General features: G+C 43.5%; 2 protein-coding genes across 5 annotated transcripts in view; one reads left to right on the plus strand and one right to left on the minus strand.

Annotated features, from left to right (window-relative positions):
- LOC306858583 (uncharacterized protein) overlaps nucleotides 1-17,183 on the plus strand; it is a 41,146-nt gene extending 23,963 nt beyond the window's left edge. Inside the window, exons 11-24 of one of the 4 annotated variants that reach the window (XM_079399173.1) lie at nucleotides 729-827; nucleotides 6,545-6,655; nucleotides 6,736-6,834; nucleotides 6,933-7,049; nucleotides 7,144-7,242; nucleotides 7,337-7,429; nucleotides 7,566-7,610; nucleotides 7,699-7,797; nucleotides 10,012-10,104; nucleotides 11,486-11,596; nucleotides 11,669-11,779; nucleotides 11,868-11,941; nucleotides 14,964-14,992; nucleotides 15,674-17,183. In XM_079399173.1, the coding sequence (XP_079255299.1) occupies nucleotides 729-827; nucleotides 6,545-6,655; nucleotides 6,736-6,834; nucleotides 6,933-7,049; nucleotides 7,144-7,242; nucleotides 7,337-7,429; nucleotides 7,566-7,610; nucleotides 7,699-7,797; nucleotides 10,012-10,104; nucleotides 11,486-11,596; nucleotides 11,669-11,779; nucleotides 11,868-11,941; nucleotides 14,964-14,992; nucleotides 15,674-15,832 (1,339 nt within the window). In that variant the 3' untranslated portion in view covers nucleotides 15,833-17,183. Of the gene's footprint in view, nucleotides 1-728; nucleotides 828-6,544; nucleotides 6,656-6,735; nucleotides 6,835-6,932; nucleotides 7,050-7,143; nucleotides 7,243-7,336; nucleotides 7,430-7,493; nucleotides 7,611-7,698; nucleotides 7,798-10,011; nucleotides 10,105-11,485; nucleotides 11,597-11,668; nucleotides 11,780-11,867; nucleotides 11,942-14,963; nucleotides 14,993-15,673 lie in introns of all 4 variants that reach the window. The other 3 variants (XM_079399175.1, XM_079399174.1, XM_079399176.1) reach the window with 3 other exon arrangements.
- A 1,228-nt stretch (nucleotides 17,184-18,411) lies between these two features.
- On the minus strand, nucleotides 18,412-22,679 carry LOC306858604 (ras-related protein Rab-19-like). Its single transcript, XM_079399205.1, has 3 exons — nucleotides 22,426-22,679; nucleotides 18,904-19,087; nucleotides 18,412-18,829 (listed from the first exon to the last, which is right to left on the minus strand). The coding sequence occupies exons 1-3, from the start codon at nucleotides 22,615-22,617 to the stop codon at nucleotides 18,543-18,545; spliced, it is 663 nt and encodes a 220-aa protein (XP_079255331.1). The 5' UTR covers nucleotides 22,618-22,679; the 3' UTR covers nucleotides 18,412-18,542.
- Between the last annotated feature and the right edge of the window lie 45 nt (nucleotides 22,680-22,724).

Genomic DNA, 22,724 nt, shown 5'->3' on the forward strand with positions numbered 1-22,724 from the left:
ATACCAAGAAAATTTGTCAATTGAAAAGTCACCAATTTATTCACCTCATTTATTCAGACAGAATCTGCTGTCCTGATGTCAACGTGAAGGGATTTCCCAACACAACAGGGTGGACAACCATTCCAGGGACATGGACAATAACAAATATTCTGTTTATTACCAAATGATCAATACACTCAAATCGAGTTTAACAAAACATTAATAGAGAACAAAAACATTTGAATTGTATGATTTGACTGTATTCTACTCTCAAATTTAATGAGCAGTGCATGGGATAAAGCAAAATAACACACATCCTCTTACACGAAACTAAAACAAAAATAATCTAGAAAATGTATCTAAAGAGCCAAGTAATGCTTTTGTTATGAATATAGAACTAATATAACACACCCTTTCATAGTCATTTTTATGTTACGTTATCATGGCATATGAGTTATGTACAGGACACCAAAAGGCACCCTACAGTGATATTGACCCGTGTATTAAAAAACATAACATTCTGTGGTTTATTGACCAATCGTTTAAGGCCATTTGGCGATTTGAATCATCATACAGTAACCAGCAACATCCACCCCTTCCTCTTCTCATCAGAGACACGAGGTGCAGCTCTAAGCAGTCTCTCGACAGCAGTGATTGGAATGATTTTAGAGTCGCTCTCGGACCGTTTTAAACGCTTCCACACTGCCGTCATCTCCTCACGTCATTGTTTGGATCTGTGTGATCTGCAGGATCGTTCTGTCCAGTGGTGTGGAGTCTGAGGATCCTCCTCCGTCCAGCAGACGCTCATCCAGACACACACAGCAGCAGCAGAAGAAGAGCGATCACAGGTGAGGGCTGGGACTCACAGGAGCTCACACTCATAGCATCAGCATCTGATCAGCTTTAATGAGGTTAATGCCGCTGGTGTTGATTGTTCAGTGACTGTATTCAGAACCCATCATTCAAACACAGTGCTAATAATGTCAAACTCCACTGACAAGCCTCGGGAAACGGCTGGACTGATGCAGGATAGAAGGTGTTTGAACAAGAAAATGTTTTTTCAGACCTATTCTAGCAGTCAGCATCAAGTGCCATATATCATTATAAACAAGAGAACTTGGAAGTTTCAGTCTAGCTCATTTAAAGTCCCTATTATACTTTTGTTTTCTCTAAGAATGAATGAATTTCCCAAATTTTTAGCAAAACGCAAGCAACAATTGGGTGGTTTTTTTTTTTACTGTGCATTCAAGCTGAAACACAGTACTGGATTTGTCGTCTTTAGAAAGTTGTATCTGGGTGTTTTACGCTTCCAAATAAAATTTTGTCCACATATAACATCCCCAAAGCAAGTTATAGCCATTTATTGCAATGTTGTTATAGGCGCTTATCTGTGAAAAACAGGTCTATTTAGTGTACTAACAATATTGATGTGTCCAAAAAAGATTTGGTGATGATATTTAGATGTGTCCAGAAAAGTTTAGGGTGTAAAGAAAATGGAATCAATGTTATATATTTCTCTGAAAAAATGTGTTTTGTTATTATATTTTCAATCTGAGTATGAACAATAAACACAAACCGTGCAGCTAATAGTGAAAACAATTGCACAAATTCTTCTGCATCAAAAATACAAACTACACACAAAATGAGTGAACAATATATAGAGTGCAACAGAAAAAAAATAGTGAAAATGATCGTTATGAACTATATAAGAATTATTTACATAATATAAATGGATCGATCCGCTGGCTGCACTTTGCGTTGGAATTGATTTTACTGGGACATCGCCTCGCGACACGAAGACATGAACTCCAGTGCTTTATCTGATATGTACTGCTTTTTCATCCTTGCTTTTGGTTTTTGTGCTCATTCTGTGCTTTTTCAGAGAGTGCTCTCATGCAAATGTGTTATTGTGTGTTTGTTTTCATGCTCGCACGACACACTTTACTTTCACTTTCTGTTTGTTTTATATTTCCAAAGAAACATCCTACATGGTGGTTCAAAAGACCTAAACCTATGCTTATTGGTTGAATGTGTGACCGTTTGAGCCAATCTGGGCATGGGGGGGTGGGACTAACCGTCAACAATCGTTTCTGTTTGGCTCAGAGGAACGAAATGCATTGGTTTCTTCTGACCTATCAATGTTGTCAAAATGTGATGATATAATCACCTATGCTACGGAGCCTCTGAATATCCACAAATGGAGACAAATGGAGAAACTCTGCTTTACAACACCTTTTAAAGCATTCAGATAGGATTAGCAGTTCAAAAGCTATGAAAGATTTAAGAACAATAGTTATTTTTAGCCGTGGGCGGCTGTCTCGCTCTTTGAGGGTTAAATAGTGTTTATAAGTGCCTCTCAAAGTGCTGCACTGTGTTCAGTTACACACGAGCAGCGCGTGATTCAGCTCACATCACATGCAGTGAAAACACAACATGACAACAACTCCCTGATGGCAGCAGACTGAAGAAGCTGTGTGTCGGGTGGGTGGGATCACCTGCAATGCGGAGGGCTTTGCGGGTGAGACGGGTGCTGTAAATGTCCTGGAGGGAGGGGAGAGAGACACCAACGATCTTCTCAGCTGCTCTCACCTATGTGTTGAAGTGACTTGCGGCAGGATGCGTTGCAAGCGCCATACCACACAGTGATGCAGCTGGTTAGGATGCTCTCGATGGTGCCTCTGTAGAAGGTGTACATGATGGGGGCCGGGGCTCTGGCTCTTCTGAGTTTGCGGAGGAAGTAGAGACGCTGCTGTGCTTTCTTGGCCAGTGCTACAGTGTTGTTAGTCCAGGAGAGGTCCTCTGTGATGTGCACACCCAGGAACTTGGTGCTGCTCACTCTCTCCACAGTCGCACCGTTGATGGTCAGAGGGGCATGCTGAGTGTGTACTCTCCTGAAGTCAACAACAATCTCCTTCGTCTTCTCCACATTCAGAGAGAGATTGTTGTCACTGCACCACCCGGCCAGGCGGCTCACCTCGCTCCTGTAGTTTGTCTCATCTCTGTTGCTAATGAGACCCACCACAGTCGTGTCATCCGCAAACTTAATGAAAATGTTGGAGTTGTGTGACGGTGTGCAGTTGTGGGTCAGCAGAGTGAAGAGGAGGGGGCTCAGCACACATCCTTGGGGGGCCCCAGTGTTCAGTGTGATGGTGCTGGATGTGTTAATGCCGACCTAACTGCCTGAGGTCTCCCGGTCAGGAAGTCCAACAGCCAGTTGCACAGAGAGGTGTTGAGCCCCAACTGGACCAGTTTGTGAGTGAGCTGTTGAGGGATGATTGTGTTGAATGCTGAACTGAAGTCTATGAACAGCATCCTGACATTATGAGTCTTTTTTGTCCAGATGTGAGAGGGCTGGGTGGAGGGCAGTGGCGATGGCATCATCGGTCGAGCGATTGGACCTATATGCAAACTGGAAGGGGTCCAGGGAGGGGGAGGGGGGGGGGGGGGCAGACTTGATGTGGTGCATGACTAGCCGTTCAAAGCACTTCATGAGAATAGGAGTAAGTGCGATTGGACGGTAGTCATTGAAGCAGGATGGAGATGACTTCTTCGGGACTGGAATGATGGTGGTAGCTTTGAAGCATGTGGGGACAATGGCCTGATTTTGCGAGATGTTGAAGATGTCTGTGAAGACCTCAGTGCCCACTGCACAGTCTCTCAGTACATGCCCAGGAATGTTGTCAGGACCCGGAGCTTTGCGTGAATTGATCCTGCTGAGGGATCTCCTCACACTGTCCAGGGACAGCGTCATCACCTGGTCGCCAGGAGGAGCAAAGAGAGCGAGCAAAGAAGGCATTCAGCTCGTTCAGCAGGGGGATGGTGCTGTCACAGGTCTGTGGTGGGGGCTTGTAGTCCGTAATGGTCTGTATCCCCTACCACAGGCTCCGAGTGTCTCTGCTGTCGCTGAAACGATGGGCTATCCTCCTGGAGTACTGTCTCTTGGCCTCTCTGATGCCACGGAGAAAGGTTGGTCCTAGCTGTCTTCAGGCCCTCCTCATCTCCAGCTCTAAAGGCAGCGTTCCGAGCCTTCAGAAGTCTGTAGACCTCCCCTGTCAGCCACGGCTTCTGGTTGGCCTGGACAGTGATGGACTTTGTGACCGTTACATCATCAATGCACTTGGTGATGTAGGCAGTGACAGTCTCTGAGTACTCTTGGAGGTCTGTAGTGTTGTTGTATGTGGCAGCCTGTTTAAACATATTCCAGTCAGTGGTGTCAAAACGGTCTTGAAGTGCCTCTGACGACCCTTCCGGCCACACTTGAACCTGTTTGTGTATTGGTTTGATGGCTTTAACGAGCGGTCTGTATGCAGGCATTAGCATGACAGTGATGTGGTCTGAGGCTCCGAGGTGGGGGAGGGGGAGGGCCTTGTAAGCTCCTCTCTGGGTGGTGTAAACAAAGTCCAGAGTATTTTTTCCCCTTGTTGGAAGGTCTATATGTTGGTGTATTTTTGGGAACACCCTCTTTAAGTCTGCGTGGTTGAAATCCCCAGACAAGATGAGAAAGGCATCTGGATGGGCTGTCTGCTGCTCACTGGTGTGCTGGTACAGATCATTTAGTGCCTCACTCCTGTTGTTGTTGCTGGAGCTGGGAGGGATGTATACAGCAACGAGCAGTATAGCTGTATATTCCCTCGGTGGATAGAACGGCTGGCACTTAATAATCATAAACTCCACCAAGGGTGAGCAGTGTTTGCAGACCACAACAGCGTCGTGGCACCATGCATCATTGATGTAAACACAAAGCCCGCCGCCGCGGATCTTACCTCCCTCGACGAGAGCTCTGTCAGCTCGATAGCATGTTAGCTGGTCGAGCTGTATGGCGCAGTCCGGTACGCTGTTGTTAAGCCATGTTTCCGTAAACACAAAAACACAACAGTCTCTTACAGTCCTCTGAGTAGAGCGGAGTAGTCGGATGTAGTCCAGTTTATTGTCCAAAGAGCGTATGTTTGCCAGTAGGATGGTGGGGATAGCTGGCTTGTGTGGGTTGGCCGCTAGCCTAGCTCGGATACCTCCACGCTTACCCCTCTTCTGCTTCCTTTCACACCGCTTGTAGCGCCTCCGCTGTGGGCGAGATGCAGTAGTGGGAGTCGGGGATGGAGTAGGCCTTCGGAGCAGACCGAGGTCCCGCAGCTCTTCTGCGTGTGCGGAGTTTAACTCTAAAAATGTGATTCTGCCGACATCGAGCAGAAACTCACGACTGTATGCGCGCTTAAAGACAGGTAGACGAGACGAAGATGTACAAAAACATTGCGACTTACAAGACAAAAAACACGAAAACACCATTCTGTCGGGAGAGAGAGAAGCCGCTGCGTCTGTGCGCGCCGCCATGTTTTCTTTTAATTAAGAATGAAGAATGGTTGATGAATCTGTTGTCTACAGTAGAGAAGCTTTAAAGGTGCCATAGAATGGAAAACTGTCTTTACCTTGGCATAGTTGAATAATAAGAGTTCTGTTCATGGAAATGACATACAGTGAGCCTCAGACACCATTGTTTCCTTCTTATGTAAATCTCGTGAATAAAAAAAGACCACTGAAAAATAGGCGAATCAGAACATAACACTGACTGTGACGCAACAGTCGGGATCACTACGCCCCCAACATTTATATAAACCCGCTTATGTTCGAGGCCAGTCACCAGCCGAGAAGAAACAAGCGAGGACAACAGCGAAAATGGCAGATCATGGAAATAAATGTTATGTTCCAGGCCGTGCAGGGGGTGTGAAGTGCAGGGATGGGTTGGTGTCTGTATTCAGAAAGGCACAGAAAGCAAATAACGCGTTCTAATAAAATAACGCGAGCCACTAAAGGGACATGGTTAGCTCCTTGCTAGCGGGAGCCTGTTCCATTACAGTACATAATATTTCACTTACCACATTAACAGAGTATGGAGAGATGAGGATGATGGCGAATGATTTACAGATCCTGAGCACCACTGACAAGCATCTGATCTTGTGAAATGTGTGGTAAGTGCTGCCGCTCCATAGTATAAACAGAGTACATGCGATCGCGTCTCTTGAAAGTGAAACTATAACGCAATCGACCGATTGTTCAAAAGCAGTTTCAGTGCCTCGCATATTAATAACGGCTCCCTGATGACCACATTTTATAGACTGTATAATTACCCGACGATATAACTGCGAGAGAAAGTAGTTAAATATATATTTTCCTCCGTGTTTCCTTCTTGCTGTGAGTTACTGAAATGAGCCGCACCAATCAGAGCAGAGCTCAACATTGAGCCGCACTGTGAAACAGCCAATCAGAGCAGAGCTCATTATTATTCGTGACCCTTCCAAATAAGCCAATAACAGACCGTTTCATTCTAGGGAGAAATCCTAGGGTTGTAAATGGACATGTAAAATCGTTTCTGGAGATTTTTTGCCCTTACCTAAGCCACATACCTTCTGTGTAGATATCAGAGAACAATTCAAAATACTGTAGCAATGCATTCTATGGCACCTTTAATGACTCTCTGTAGTTTAATGAGTGAAAGCTGCGAGATTTAGACCGCTGTAAATACTAGTACTATGATTTCACGTTTATGTGTGTGTGTGTGTGTGTGTTTCAGTTTGTCTGAATGTGTGATGATGGAGGTGCAGTGTTCATCAGCTCAGGTCTCCTCTCCCGCTCGTCCCAGCAGCAGCTCTCCGGCCGTCAGAGGCACACACAAAAAACACAGGTGCCTTCATCTCTCTATATCATTCTCATCCTCAGACGTGTGTGTGTGTTGAGTCTGTCACTGAGTGCTGTCTCCTGCAGGATCGTCATGTCCAGTGATGTGGAGTCTGAGGATCATGCCGCGTCTCCTCCATCCAGCAGACGCTCGTCCAGATATAAGCAACAGAAGAGCGATCACAGGTGAGGACTGGGACTTTTTTCCTTGCCCTACCTCATATGTAGCTGTTTTCACTGCTGACTGCAGTGTGTGTGTGTGTGTGTGTGTGTGTGTGTTTCAGTTTGTCTGAGTGTGTGATGATGGAGGTACAGTGTTCATCAGCTCAGGTCTCCTCTCCCGCTCGTCCCAGCAGCAGCAGCAGCTCTCCGGCCGTCAGAGGCACACACAAAAAACACAGGTGCCTTCATCTCTCTATATCATTCTCATCCTCAGATGTGTGTGTGTGTGTGTGTGTGTGTGTTGAGTCTGTCACTGAGTGCTGTCTCCTGCAGGATCGTCATGTCCAGTGATGTGGAGTCTGAGGATCACACCGTGTCTCCTCCATCCAGCAGACGCTCGTCCAGATATAAGCAACAGAAGAGCGATCACAGGTGAGGACTGGGACTTTTTTCCCTGCCCTACCTCATATGTAGCTGTTTTCACTGCTGACTGCAGTGTGTGTGTGTGTGTGTGTGTGTGTTTCAGTGTGGGTGAATCAGCGGAGATCTTGATTCCTGCTCGTCTCAGCAGCCCTGCATCCGTCAGAAGCTCAGACAGAAACACACACAAAAAACACAGGTGCCTTCATCTCTCTATATCATTCTCATCCTCAGATGTGTGTGTGTGTGTGTGTGTGTTTCAGTTTGTCTGAGTGTGTGATGATGGAGGTACAGTGTTCATCAGCTCAGGTCTCCTCTCCCGCTCGTCCCAGCAGCAGCAGCAGCTCTCCGGCCGTCAGAGGCACACACAAAAAACACAGGTGCCTTCATCTCTCTATATCATTCTCATCCTCAGACGTGTGTGTGTGTGTGTGTGTTGAGTCTGTCACTGAGTGCTGTCTCCTGCAGGATCGTCATGTCCAGTGATGTGGAGTCTGAGGATCACACCGTGTCTCCTCCATCCAGCAGACGCTCGTCCAGATATAAGCAACAGAAGAGCGATCACAGGTGAGGACTGGGACTTTTTTCCCTGCCCTACCTCATATGTAGCTGTTTTCACTGCTGACTCAGGGTTCCCGCGGGTCCTTAAAAGGTCTTAAATTGTACAAGAAAATCTTAATTATGATTTCAAGAGGTCTTAAATTTGGGTACAGACCAGAATCGTGATACAACTTAATGCGACAATTAAAGTTCAAAAGGCTATAATTAACATATGAGCGCTGCACAGTCCAGTGCTGTTCTGCTGTTACCGCAGAAACTGTTCCAAAAGCGCCTCCTGCTGGCAGAGAATGACTCTGCATGTTCTATAAGGCTGCTGTTGTGAGCAGGGTATTCATGCAATACCGGAGGCTGTAGTTTCAGAACTGGATTTATAGGACCCTATAGTTTTTATATTTTATTTTTTAAATTATTTTATTTATTTATTTTTTGTATGTATGTATTATGTCAGGTCTTCCAGCCAGTTCTATCAAATCTTTACAATTAATCCAGAACTCGGCAGCAAGATTAATTTTTAATGAGCCGAATAGAATGTAAGAAAGAATGAAGAACATCACATCTCTGTTCATCAGTTTGCACTGGCTGCCAATAGCTGCTCGCATAAGGCATTAATGTTTGCCTACAAAACCACCCCTGGCTCTGACCCCTTTACCTAAATTCATTACTTCAGACTTATGTGCCTCTAGAAGCTTGTGTTCTGCAAGCGAACAGAGCTTTATTGTGCCATCCCAAAGAGGCACAAAATCACTTTCACTGACTTTTACACTAACTGTTCCCTCCTGGTGGAATGACCTGCCCAGCTCAATCCCAGCAGCTGAGTCCTTAGCCATCTTCAAGAATCTGCTAAAACACATCTCTTCTATCTTTATTTGACCCTCGAACTCTAGCACTCTCTATTCTAATTTTATTCTTAAAAACCTGTTCCTTTTAGACTTGCACTTTATTCATCTACTGCTTGTTTTCAAAAAAAAAACTAACACTAGCCTCTATTCTTTTTGTATTCTATACGTTTTCTTTTTATTTATTATACAATTAACAAAAGCAAAAAAGGCCTCTAACACTAGCTTTCTCTATTCTTTTTCTATTCTATCTGTTTTCTTTTTATTTATTATATAATTTACAAAGAAATCCCTTGCTACGTGTCCTCATTTGTAAGTCGCTTTGGATAAAAGCATCTGCTAAATGACTAAATATTAGTGACTCATACTATTTTATAGCTCTTGCTATTTAATTCTGTATATTGTTATTTTTAAGGAATTATGTAGTAGTTTAATTGGATACACTTAATTATTGTCCTAACCATCTCCTAACCCTAAACATACCCGTTGGTAACCCTCTTGAAATATTTAACCTAATTTATGTCAATATACTCTCTATATATTTTGGTTTTAAATTCAGTTTTCTTGGAAAGAAGACTTGTGTCTGTGCAAGACTTCAGTTCATTAGCCGCGAGCGCTTCACGTCTGACGTCTGACCCACTTAAAGTGCAGTAAATGGTAAAACAATTGCGGTACAAATTACTGTGATTATTAGTACTTTAATAAATGTAAATACTAATACTAATTTACTTCATCCAGCATCACAATGAACTGTTTTGCACAGCTAAGTAGGCTAAATGGAGATTGCTGACCCCTCAAACAGTTCACGCTAGCTCTTACATTAAGAATGAGATGGAAAGATAAAGATTAAGTTTCCATTAGGGATGCACGATATTGGAATTTTGCTGATATGCGATTTATATGCCGATATTTTTCAACTAATTTTGGCCGATACCGGTATATTTCCTTTTGATTGGAAACAACACGTTTCTCCTGTGCAGAAATTATAAGCAAAATATTTTTAATTTAGGTTAGTTTTTAACAAGAACGCGTCATTCTGTAGGTGCTTTCACAGTTTAACTGCAGCGATCCAAAATAGTGAATCTAATCATCATTCAAACAAAACTTTGCTTCAAGAATGAGACGCACTGCTGACATGATCTATTCTCGACGTATTCCTCTTATCGGCAACACGTATCCGCATAATTTTTCATATCGGGCCGATGCCGATATTTACATTTAAAGCCATTTTCGGCTGATTCCGATAATATCGTGCGTCCCTAGTTTCCATGGGTCTAGTCTTTGCATCTGTTTGTTTGATGTTTGAATCCGGTCTCCTCTGTTGGAGTGGATAGCGCTGTCCCAGTGACTGCGACTGCAGTGTGTGTGTGTGTGTGTGTTTCAGTGTGGGTGAATCAGCGGAGATCTCGACTCCTGCTCGTCCCAGCAGCCCTGCATCCGTCAAACGCTCAGACAGAGACACACAGGACCAGAGCAGGTACAGGACACCTGTCACTCACACACACTGTACTGTACTGTAGAGAAGTGCTGCTGCGTGTGTGTGTGTGGCGTCATGTAATGAACAATAGGTTGATTTCTCTGTCAATTTAAAGGAAGATTTGGTTTCAAAAGATTAAAGTTCAATCATGAACAGCATTAGAAAATAAAAACTCACAGCCTTTAAAGCTATGGATTGACATTGAAATCTACAAATGCAAATAAGTGCAGTAAAATAGATGCTTAAATATGAGTTTTGGATGTTTTCTTTCCTTTAGTCTGAAAGGAGATTCAAGAGTTTTATTTGTCACATACACAATTATACAGAGTATAACCAGCAGTGAAATGTAGGTCAGGTCCGCTCCAAGGACAGTGCAATTATAAAGAATACAAATATTAAGAAAAATAAAAGATAAATATAAATGTGCAGGTCAGTATGTTGTTGACATAAATAGTAATATAACAGGAATGTGCAAAAAAAAGTTGTCCAGGGTATTTAAATAGCAGCAATATGAGGTAGAGAAAAATTATGAAGCTTATTGATATGGTGATATTTACATGGAGTCAAGTGATGTTATGACACAGAGTTAGAGTTTAGGAGCCTGATGGCCTGGGGGAAGAAGCTCCTCCTAAGTCTCTCAGTTTTTGCCATCAGGCTACGGAAGCGCTTACCAGATGGAAGCAAAGTGAATAGATGGTTACCAGGGTGATTAGAGTCCTTGATGATTTTAACAGCTCTATTTTTGCAGCGTTTGAGGTAGATGTCCTGCAGAGAGGGGAGAGCAGACCCTGAGATGCACTCAGCTAAGCGCACAACTCTCTGTAGTGCTTTCTTAGGCACAGGGATAATGATGGATTTTTTAAATGAGGTGGGAACCACGGCGGTAGCAAGGGACTCATTAAAGATAGACGTGAACAAACCAGCGAGCTGATCAGCACAGGATTAATGCTACATCCGTGAACTCGCTGACGTCAGAAGAACTCGTCCGGAACATGTCCCAGTCGACGTCATCAAGCGCCGCCTGCAGCATAGCCTCTGAGTGGGAGGACCAGCGCGTCACTACTCTCTGCACCGGAGGTTCCTGAACGAGCCTTTGTTTGTATCCCGGTGTTAGAAAAATGACAGCATGGTCCGATTTGCCAAAAGCCGGTAGTGAGCGGGCTTTGTAGGCATCCTTGAACTGAGTGTTGCAGTGATCCAGTGTGTTTGGTCCTCTAGTTGGACAGGATACATGTTGGTGAAGCCTGCCTGAGGTTGGCTTTGTTAAAGTCTCCTGCGATGATAAAGGCAGCGTCAGGATGTCAAGTGGTTTTGCCTGTCGAGTATTGAATTGAATAACTCTCTGTGTGTGTGTGCGTGTGTGTGTGTGTGTGTGTTTCAGTGAGTCGGAGTGTGTGGTGGAGGTGGAGGATGGAGGTTCATCCGTCCAGCACTCGACTCCTGTTCGTCCCAGCAGCAGACGCTCAGCCGCAGACACACAGGAGCAGAACAGGTGTGTTTCTGACTGTACATCCTCCTCCTCACAGCTCTGGCGGGGCGTATGTGACGTATGTCTTCTCCTCAGGAGTGTGACCGTGTCCAGTGAGTCTGAGGATCACAGCCCGTCTCCTGCAGCGCAGACGCACCGCCGCCGCAGCAGCTCTCCGTCCTCTGGAGGAGCTCACAGGAGGAGGAGGTCCGTGTGACTGGAGCGAGTGAGTGAGTGTGTGTGTGTTTGACACAGACTGACCCTGTGTGTGTGTGTGTGTGTGTGTGTGTGTCAGGGCCCGATGGCAGGACGTGTCCGGGACGCAGGAGAACTGGAGCGACGAGGAGTCACTCTTCAGCACCACTTCAGGTAAACACACACACATGGCGTCTGGGGCTGAGCCATACTGATATCAATAATTATCATTGCTAATGATGATTAGACGGTGTTTTCTGGTGATATTTTGATGAAATAGTGTGTTTTGTGCTGGTTTTCTTCATATTCTGTGCAGTGCTCAGATAGAAATGAACTGATACTGTATTTGCCACCTTAAACTGATTTACAGGGGATATTTACCTTTATAAGGACATGTTTTTCTAACCTTGTAGAAGTATGGTCATAAGTATGGTCATCTTTTGTGTCATAAGACAATACTTTCAAGTCACTGTAGACTGTTACTAATCAAATGAAATCAGTATCAACAAAATCCAGCTTTGCACTGCAGACTGCACCTGAAGCAGCAATTAAATGTATTTACAGTACAATTACAGCTTCATTAATAATGGCTTACTTTATTTTAAGGTGTCTTTGTTACGGTGTAATTATACATTTAAGTACGGAGTAATAATAATTAACTACATGCACTTACTATAGGGTTAGGGTTCGGCTTAGGGTTACTTGCATGTAATTATGCATCATTTATTATTATAATAGTAAGTGTATGTAACATGTTAAAATAATTTTTTTTTAAAAGGACATTGTAAAATAAAGTGCTACCAAATAATGCCAGGAGATTATTTAAAAAAATGTTTTGAATATTGAAATTTGAAATGTTAAAAATAAAACAATATTTTAAAGCATGAAAGTAAAACTGCCAGTTGGTGGTAATGAGTGAATCATTCAATTATTCATTTAAACAGCTGATTGATTCAGGAACGAAGCAAGTGACTCATTATGAACGGATCGTTGAATCATTGATTTGTATAAATGCAGATTCATTCAGCAATGAAATAACACTGTGGTTTGGATCAGTTTTCATCAGTGAAATACAGCAAAATTGACAGAAAACAAACAATGCTTGAAATGTAACTTAAAACAATATGAACTTATTAAATTGTATAAAATGTCGTATTTGTGCAGTTGTGCTGATATATCACCACTCTTGCTTGTGTGATATTGCTAAACCATGTCTAGTTCAAGTTGAGCTTTATTGTCATTCTGCTACATGTGGGGACATACAGTGGAACGAAATGTTGTGTCTCGCAGGACCACGGTGCTACATAAATACAGACATACAACAATTAAGTAAAAAACACTATAAACCTATACACAACTAACCTACTGACAGATTTAACTAGAAGTATACTATATATAAGTATTTACCCTATACAAACTAAAAGAATAAAGGATAAAAAATACAACTATACGAATGCTTCACATAAATATTACCCTATACAAACTAAAAAATAGAAGATAAAAAATACAGACTATACGAATGCTTCACAAATACTGTACATGTGCAAAGAGAGACATTTGAGTCAGCAGCTGGTTGGGGAACAGAGCAGGATGATTTGTAGTGCATGAGCATGTAAACATACATATATTGCTGAGTCTTTTGTGGGATTGTGTTCACGCAGCAGTGTGTGTAAGTGTCCATAGTGCACATATTGTAAAGTGTAAGTGTCCATAGTGTAAAGTGTAAGTGTCCATAGTGTAAAGTGTCCATAGTGTAAAGTGTCCATAGTGCACATAGTGTAAAGTGTCCATAGTGTAAAGTGTAAGTGTCCATAGTGTAAAGTGTCCATAGTGTAAAGTGTCCATAGTGTAAAGTGTAAGTGTTCATAGTGTAAAGTGTCTAGTGCACATAGAGGAGAGTGTGTTACTACAGGTGGTTTGTACAGGCCCACTCACCTGTGTGTAGCACACTTCAGATTGCACACAAAAAAAAATAATAATATATACATACACACACATACTGTATTTTTTGGGACCTGTGATATTAAAAAAAAATAGTGTTTAGTCAAAATACAGATTTTGTTACAACATAAACTATTCAAAATTTTGGGGTCAGATTTTTTTTTCTTTTTTAAAAATACTTTAAAAAAGTTTAAAGAAAGTCAAATAAACTTTATTCAGCAAGGATGTGCTAAATGGATAAAATTGATAGTAAAGACTTCTATTGCTAGAAAATATTTCTATTTTGAATAAATGCTGTTCTTTTTAAACTTTTTATTAATCAAAGACATCAGCTCTATAGCGGTTTGCCCGAGCATTGCTATTCTTTCCCTTTTACTGGCGGCATTCAATCAAATGGCTTCCCAACTCATTTTTGTGTGCGCGAGGCGCATGTCTTACCAGACAGTGATGAATCTCTATCCGCTCGGAAGCTGGTTAGCCCGTGCTGCTGAATGGCGGAGTCCGGGATGTTGTCGTTTAGCCATGTTTCGGTGAAAACAAACACACAACAATCCCTTGCCTCATGCTGTGTAGACCGACTGAGTTTAATTAAGTCCAGTTTGTTTTCCAGAGAGCGAACGTTTGAGAGCATGAGTGATGGAAGAGCCGGTCTTGTGGGGTTAGCCCTTAGCCTAGCTCGTATACCGCCGCGCTTATCACGCTTCCGTCCTCTCTCACACCGCTTGCGACGCTGCCTTGTGAGGGTAGCATCAGTAGACGAGGCCGCGGTCTCGAGGTCCGGCTCCAGCAGTAAACAAAGGTCTCGTAGCTTCTCAGTAGCCACCGATGAGAGTTGGTGTTTGTACGCATTGCCAATATCCAAAAGGCTTTGGCGATCATGGATGTGTATTGGAGTGATTTCCTCGCGAGTTAGTGGTAAGTTTACACTATTTGGAGACGAACCGACGACATCAAAAGACATAAAAGCACCGTCTTTGGGACCCGAAGCAGTTGCTGCATCTGACCGCGCCGCCATCTTGGATCATTATTTCTGACAGAAATAAGACCACTTGTGTGGGACATTTTTGCTCCATATTTTGAATTCCACTGCATGATTACAATACAGTGACAATGAAAGTAGCACGTTTGTATTTGTGCACAATGAGTGACTTGATAATGTCAGCTTCCACATCAATTATAATATTATCATAAAGGATTCGTATCACACATAAACCGCTCCTGTGATCACACACTCACGCTTCTGTCTCTGTTTCAGGCCGGTCCAGCAAGAAGTATTGCAGGAAGGTGTGTATGTGTCCGTCAGCCGCTCCTGTGTGTGTGTGTGTGTGTGTGTGTGTGTGAGTGAGTGAGCGTGCACTAACGTGTGTGTGTGTGTGTGTGAGTGAGTGAGCGTGCACTAACGTGTGTGTGTGTGTGTGTGTGTGTGAGCGTGCACTAACGTGTGTGTGTGTGTGTGTGAGTGAGTGAGCGTGCACTAACGTGTGTGAGTGAGCGTGCACTAACGTGTGTGTGTGTGTGTGTGTGTGAGTGAGCGTGCACATAACGTGTGTGAGTGAGTGAGTGTGCACTAACGTGTGTGTGTGTGTCCGTCAGCCGCTCCTGTGTGTGTGAGCGTGCACTAACGTTTGTGTGTGTGTGAGCGTTCACTAACGTGTGTGTCTGTCAGCCGCTCCTGTGTGTGTGTGTGTGTCCGTCAGCTGCTCCTGTGTGTGTGAGCGTGCACTAACGTTTGTGTGTGTGTGAGCGTGCACTAACGTGTGTGTCTGTCAGCCGCTCCTGTGTGTGTGTGTGTGTGAGCGTGCACTAACGTGTGTGTGTGTGTGTGTGTGTGTCCATCAGCCGCTCCTGTGCGTGTGAGCGTGCACTAACGTTTGTGTCTGTCAGCCGCTCCTGTGTGTGTGTGTGTGTGTGTGTGTGTGTGTGTGTGAGCGTGCACTAACGTGTGTGTGTGTGTGTGTGTGTCAGATGTGGACGGTGCAGGAGTCAGAGTGGCTGAAGGAGGGAGTGCGACGCTTCGGCGTGGGACACTGGGAGAAGATCCGCTCCGCCTTCCCCTTCACCGGACGCACCGCCGTCAACCTGAAGGACCGCTGGAGGACCATGCTTAAGCTCAGGCTGGTGTGACCCGCGCACACGTGTTTTATCATGTTCTACACTCATGTTCCTGTTTTAAAACAATGTGTTCAGCTTGTGTTCCTTATTAAACATTTGTTCAGTTCGTGCAGCGCTGCTGTCCTCATTCTTGTGCACTCACAGATTTGAGCAGTGCTTCACGCAGCGAGAATCAAATCAATGAGGAAATCAAAAGCTACACATCTTTGTTTATTATATACATGTGTGAAACTTTTGAGAATTTTTTTTATATTTTTGATGCAAAATATTCACCAAGGCTGCTTTTATTTGATCAGAAATGCAGTAAAAAGGGTAATATTGTAAAATGCCATTACAAAATATACATTTTGAAAGGGATTTTAGTGGTTTTGATTTAGCAATTAAAATAAAAACAAAATTGTGAACTGAATAATAAAAAAATGTTGTGGAGAAGTGACAACAAACTTTTAAAACCGCAGAAGAAAAAACACAAGATCATTTTAGTTTTGGTACACACATTCAAACCCCGTCATCATCAATCATGACCAGTGATTGATTTATTTTAATAAATGTTTAAATCATATCAGCACACGTAGCCCCAAAATAATACTAAAAGGAAATAGATTGAAAACTGAACTAAATCAAACATTCATTGTCAGGCGAATGGAGGAACACATGATTCAGTAACTTCAGTGCTCAGTTCCTGTTTGTTTGCAGTCTCGTCTTTGAGTCGCTCTGCTGTCGATAACAAACATCAGTCACTTCCTCTGGACTTGACAAGAACGTCCACTGAGACTGAGAGCGTTTATACAGACGTTCATCCACACGAGTGCAGAACACTGCAGAAACTAATGCTGCTGCTCCGTGCGAGCGTCTAGTTTCCAGCACAAATACACTCTCAGATCAACATACATTCACTGGATGCCCCGGACAGTCTGTTACAGTAACATCTCCGTGTAAACTCATTAAAACACATTTATAATTTACAACTCTTCCACACTATAACAAAACACTCTGATGTTCAATAAACAGTGAAAGTAGTTATTAATGCCCTTAATAAAACTCTTCAGATGTGATGGGATTGTTTTCTTCAGCGGTGACGGCAGTGAATCGAATGCTTTAATCCAGCGTAACCGCACACAGGAAACATGAACTGTGTAAGGGGCTGTTCACACTTTTTTGAAGCTGCCAGCGTCTGTTTTACATTATAATGCTATGGAATAGTGTTTTCAGAAAAGTCCTGAGCGATCTTTTAAAAAAAAAGGCCACAGCCGGCGTTGTTTTCTGCAGCTCACAGCCTCTCCTCAAGTTGACAAAAGTTACAATTTTCTGAAGAAAAGCGCCCTTTTGACAGCTGACCAATGACAAGCAAGTAGCGAGTCGTTTCCATAACAATAAAAACAAGAGAAAAAAAAGAAGCTAGCTGGTAGACAAATCGTATTAGTTTCGGAGCACAAGGAGTTGTTTGATATGAGCACACAACTCTATCTAGTCTAAACCACAAACAGTGCATCATCCAACCGGAGCTCCTGCACTAAACTGTTGTAAGCACCACACCGTTTCCTTCCCCGTATAATGTCTCATTCCCACAAACATCGTTGTGAACTTCACATTTCTGCAGCACACAGCGCTAGGCTACTGTTGCAGCTGTCGTTATAGCATCAAAAGAAGCCCTTGGCTGCTGTTTGTGACCAAAACGCTACCAGCTCTTTATTTTACATTCAGTGGCCAGCTGTGTCCCAAACTGCTCCGTCCACTATATAGTGCACTATATCTGGTGTCAGCCGTGTAGTAGTGCTGTCTGAATTCTAAGTGAACGACTTCATTCCCTACATTTACTCACTACTTTTTACCCACAATGCATTTTGCGAGCGAGTTTTAATGAATCTCTTATTTCTGCTTTAACGTTTATTTCAGACATTATTTATATTAAAATATATTATGTGGGCATCAACTCAGTTTAATGTTTTAGTAATTTACTGAGGTGGTGTCTTTCTTAATTTACAAAAATTCTGATAATTTGGTGGATAATTTAAAATGATTTAACCTGTAGGTAGCGTATTCTTTCTGACGTAGAACTAACTACGACCTTTATTTTATCTGCTCCGCAGAGTTTCAAGAGACTACAAATAATAAATAACATTATGAACGTGTTAATGTGTGTGAATTTGTGTTGACAGTATTTTAATTGTAATTAATGATTAAGAGCATATTTAGCATTACAAAACAAATTAATAATATACCATCGATGAAACCACAAAGCTGACGCAGAGTATTAGTGCTGTCAAGTGATTAATACACAAAATAAGTTTGTTTACATAATATATGTTTGTGTACGGTGTATATTTATTATACATATATAAATACACACACATGCATGCTTATTTCAGAAAAATTCTTTATGCATTAAATAATTTATATTATATAAATTATATGAATGTAAATAGACTTAATATTTTCAAAATATATACTGTGTGTATTTATATATATATACATACACACAGAACACTATGCAAACAAAAACTTTGTATGCGATTAATCACGAATAATCTTTTGACAGCACAAATTACAATATAAAGTCATCTTGAGTGTTATTGCTATTAATATTTTCTAAAATTAGTTAGATGTAATATAAAAGTACATATGTGACGAAACGGCTCCAAGTATAGTGCACACAACTGCCATACACTATATAGGGACTAGTGAACGAGTGAGTGATTTGGGACACAGCGGTGGTGTTGGATCAGCACTGGCAGGGCTGCTGTTTGTCGCGCGCAGCGTGTGTTAGTGCCGGGCCGCTGATGACGGTGCGGGAGTTAGTGCGCAGCAGCACGTGATCGTCGGTGTCCGGCGTGACGCTCAGGCCGTTCTGCAGCAGCAGCTGCCGCGCCATCATGACGAACGCCTTCTCCACGCTCCACGCCTCCCGTGCAGATGTCTCCAGTGCTGCTAGCATGCCCTGCTCCTCCGCTAGCTTACAGGCGTCCACGAACTGCACCTGCCGCTCCACCTCCAGGTCACGCTTGTTACCTGAGGACACACAGAAGAGCTTAGTGAGCAGACTGAAGCTGGATCTCAGTGCGGAGGAGGTGGCTAGCTGTTACCTATGAGCGCGGTGACCAGGTTAGTGGCTCCGAAGCGCTGCAACTCATGGAGCCAGCGCTCCACCGAGTCGAAGGTGTCCCTGCGGCTGATGTCGTAGGTGATCATGGCCCCGTGAGCGCTGCGGTAGTAGCTCTGCGTGATGGTGCGGAAGCGCTCCTGCCCCGCCGTGTCCCACACCTGCATCTACACACACACACACACACACACACACACACACACACAGATCACTCCTTAGAAACACCAAACACACCCGTGTGCTTACCACACGCACCAGAGACAGAGCAACACCGGCCCACTGCATACTCAACACTACATACTGCGTACTAAACACTGCTTGCTGAACAGTGTGCATTACATACTGTATACTAAACACTACATACTGGATACTAAACACTACATACTGGATACTAAGCACTTCATACTGCGTACTAAACACTGCATACTGTACACTGTACATTACATCTTGTCTACTGAACACTACAGTACATGCTGCCTACTGAACACTGTACACTGCAAACCAAACTGCATACTGAACACTATACATTGCTTACTGACTACTGAACACTACGTTACATGCTGCCTACTGAACACTGTATACTGCCTGCAAATTGAACACGATACTGCCTACTGTACACTACATACTGCATATTAAAGGCTGTTGCGATAACCACAATATTGTAATACCGCGATACTGACAATCCAACTGCAAAGTATGAAAATCACACTGCAAACCGTCTACTGCACACTATACACTGCATACTGAACAATGTAAATAACATACTGCCTATTAAATATCGTCTACTGAACACTGCTTACTGCCTAATGAACAATGTATACTGCATTGTGGACTGAACAACACTACACTGTATACTGTGTACTAAATGTACACTGCATACTGAACAGTATATACTGCATATGGACCCTTTTCATCTGCCATCAGCTTCATAAATCCTCCAAAGTTTCTTATTTTTTTTTTTTTTTAACAGGGTGCATATTTTTTTAGGGAAGTCGTGGCCTAATGGTTAGAGAGTGGGACTCGTAATCCAAAGGTTGTGGGTTCGAGTCTCGGGCCGGCAGGGATTGTAGGTGGGGGGAGTGAATGTCCAGCGCTCTCTCCACCCTCAATACCACGACTGAGGTGCCCTTGAGCAAGACACCGAACCCCCAACTGCTCCCCGGGCGCCGCAGCATAAATGCCCACTGCTCCGGGTGTGTGTTCACGGTGTGTGTGTGTTCACTGCTGTGTGTGTGTGTGTGTGTTCACTGCTGTGTGTGTTCACGGTGTGTGTGTGTTCACTGCTCTGGTGTGCGTTCACGGTGTGTGTGTGTTCACGGTGTGTGTGTGTGTTCACTGCTGTGTGTGTGTTCACTGCTGTGTGTGTGTTCACGGTGTGTGTGTGTGTTCACTGCTGTGTGTGTTCCCGGTGTGTGTGTGTGTGTGTGTGTGTGTTCACTGCTGTGTGTGTGTTCACTGGTGTGTGTGTGTTCACTGGTGTGTGTGTGTTCACTGTGGTGTGTGTGTTCACTGCTCCGGGTGTGTGTTCACTGGTGTGTGTGTGTTCACTGCTGTGTGTGTGTGTTCACTGCTGTGTGTGTGTGTGTGTGTGTTCACGGTGTGTGTGTATGTGTTCACTGCTGTGTGTGTTCACGGTGTGTGTGTGTGTTCACTGCTCTGGTGTGCGTTCACGGTGTGTGTGTGTTCACGGTGTGTGTGTGTTCACGGTGTGTGTGTGTGTGTGTGTGTGTGTGTGTGTGTGTGTGTGTTCACTGCTGTGTGTGTGTTCACTCGTGTGTGTGTTCACTGCTGTGTGTGTGTGTGTGTGTGTGTGTGTGTGTTCACTGCTGTGTGTGTGTGTGTGTGTGTTCACTGGTGTGTGTTCACTGCTGTGTGTGTTCACTGCTCTGGGTGTGCGTTCACGGTGTGTGTGTGTGTGTGTGTGTGTGCACGTTGGATGGGTTAAATGCAGAGCATGAATTCAGAGTATGGGTCACCATACTTGGCCATATGTCACTTCACATATAACACTATACTCTGTATTATATTACCTTTGCATCAAATTACGCTAATGCGAGGGTGTGTCTAATACAGCGGCTGTGGGAGTGATGGTAAATTTGACATTGTTCTCTCTCCTGACTGCCGTTATCAGTCTCTCTCTGTTTTTTGTGGAGTTTTTCTTTTGCTTTTGAGCAAGTGGGAATGCAAAAATATATTTGTGGTCGTATCCCATTCACTGCTATAGAAGTTTACCCAACTATGAGGACTTGAGCTGCTGAGAAACCTGGGAATGTGAAAAGGGTCCACTGCATACTGAATACTGTACACTGCATACTGAACAATGTGCACTGCCTGATGAACATTGTACACTGAACACTGCATACAGTCTGTTGAACCCCGTAACTGCCTATTAAACACTGCATACATACTGCCTTCTACTTGGTGTATGTTGAATACTGCATGCTGACTTATGCTTAGTGTACACTATGTACTGCATTAGTGGATATTGTACACTTCGTTCTACATACTGCTTAGTGTATACTATGAATATTGTACACTACTGAACAGTGTCAATGTCATCAGATCAGTGAACATTATGTATTATATACAGCAGTGTATACTACATACTGCCTACTGCACAATATGTACTACATACTGCCTACTACACATACTGCAAATAGCAATGTTTACATTACATAGGCATGAGAGCAGTATGCTGTACACTGACTATTCAATATGCAGTATGTAGTATAGTGTTATTGCATACTGCATATTGAACAATGTATCCTACACACTGTCTGCTGAACAGTGTGCACTGCATAATGTCTGCTACTTGGACAGTGTGTATAATACATTTTTTGAGTCTGATAAAGAGAAACATCACTTCCTGTTAATTCATTGCACAGTAAATAGAAGGTGAGGTCACACAGTAAACATACTGCAGTAGTAGTATGAGTAGTATGCAGTGTGCTGTTTTAAACCCAGTCTTTGACTTAATCTGTGAATGAAAACAGAACATCTCAAACAGCATTCCTGCAAGTTTGTATTTATTTAAAATTATAGTATTTGAAATGTTTTTAGCATACGTTTACTTTAGATTATTTCTGTTTAAGTGAACAACTGCCTAACCAAACAAATAAAATGGTGTTTGTCAGATGTTACTCTCGTTACACGTCAGCATCAGTAAATGAATCTCTCTCTCAAGCACAGCGTGTTTCTCAGTGCTGCAGGAAGCAGTGTGGATCAGCACTTCCTGTTTGAGCGTGTAGAGGACAGACCTGCTGATCTGGTTCTGCTGCTGGAACCGGTTCAGTGTAGAGCGGCAGGAGAACCACACTGAGCTCCTCTCACACACTTCATTTATCTCTCTTTATATTCAAACAGTGCACATTAAGCACTCAAGTATGTACTATGTAAACAGGCCAGATTGAGCCATTCAGGCTAACGTTCATCTGCAGTTCCTGGCGGTTTGATGGTTAAAAGACAAACACACAAACGTTGAGATTAAGCCCCGGTGACCTCTGACCTTGACTCTGCGTCCGTCGATGCTGAGCGTGCGGACGGTGAAGTCCACTCCGATGGTGTTCTGCTGCCTCTCGGAGAACAGGCCGCTCTTGAAGCTCTGCACCAGGCAGGTCTTGCCCACGTTGGAGTCTCCGATGAGGATGATCTTGAAGAGGAAGTCGAAGGAGTCGTCCTGAGGGTCCTCTGGCTCCATGAGTCGGTCGATCAGGAGCCCATGCTTCGGTGTCTCGTCTCTGCTGCTGCTGCACTCTCACACCTTCCTCTCTAACCTGGACCGACAGGTGAAACCGCCACCTGCAC

This window comes from Barbus barbus, assembly GCF_936440315.1.
Source record: "Barbus barbus genome assembly, chromosome: 39".
In the NCBI taxonomy this organism is placed as follows: Eukaryota; Metazoa; Chordata; class Actinopteri; order Cypriniformes; family Cyprinidae; genus Barbus; species Barbus barbus.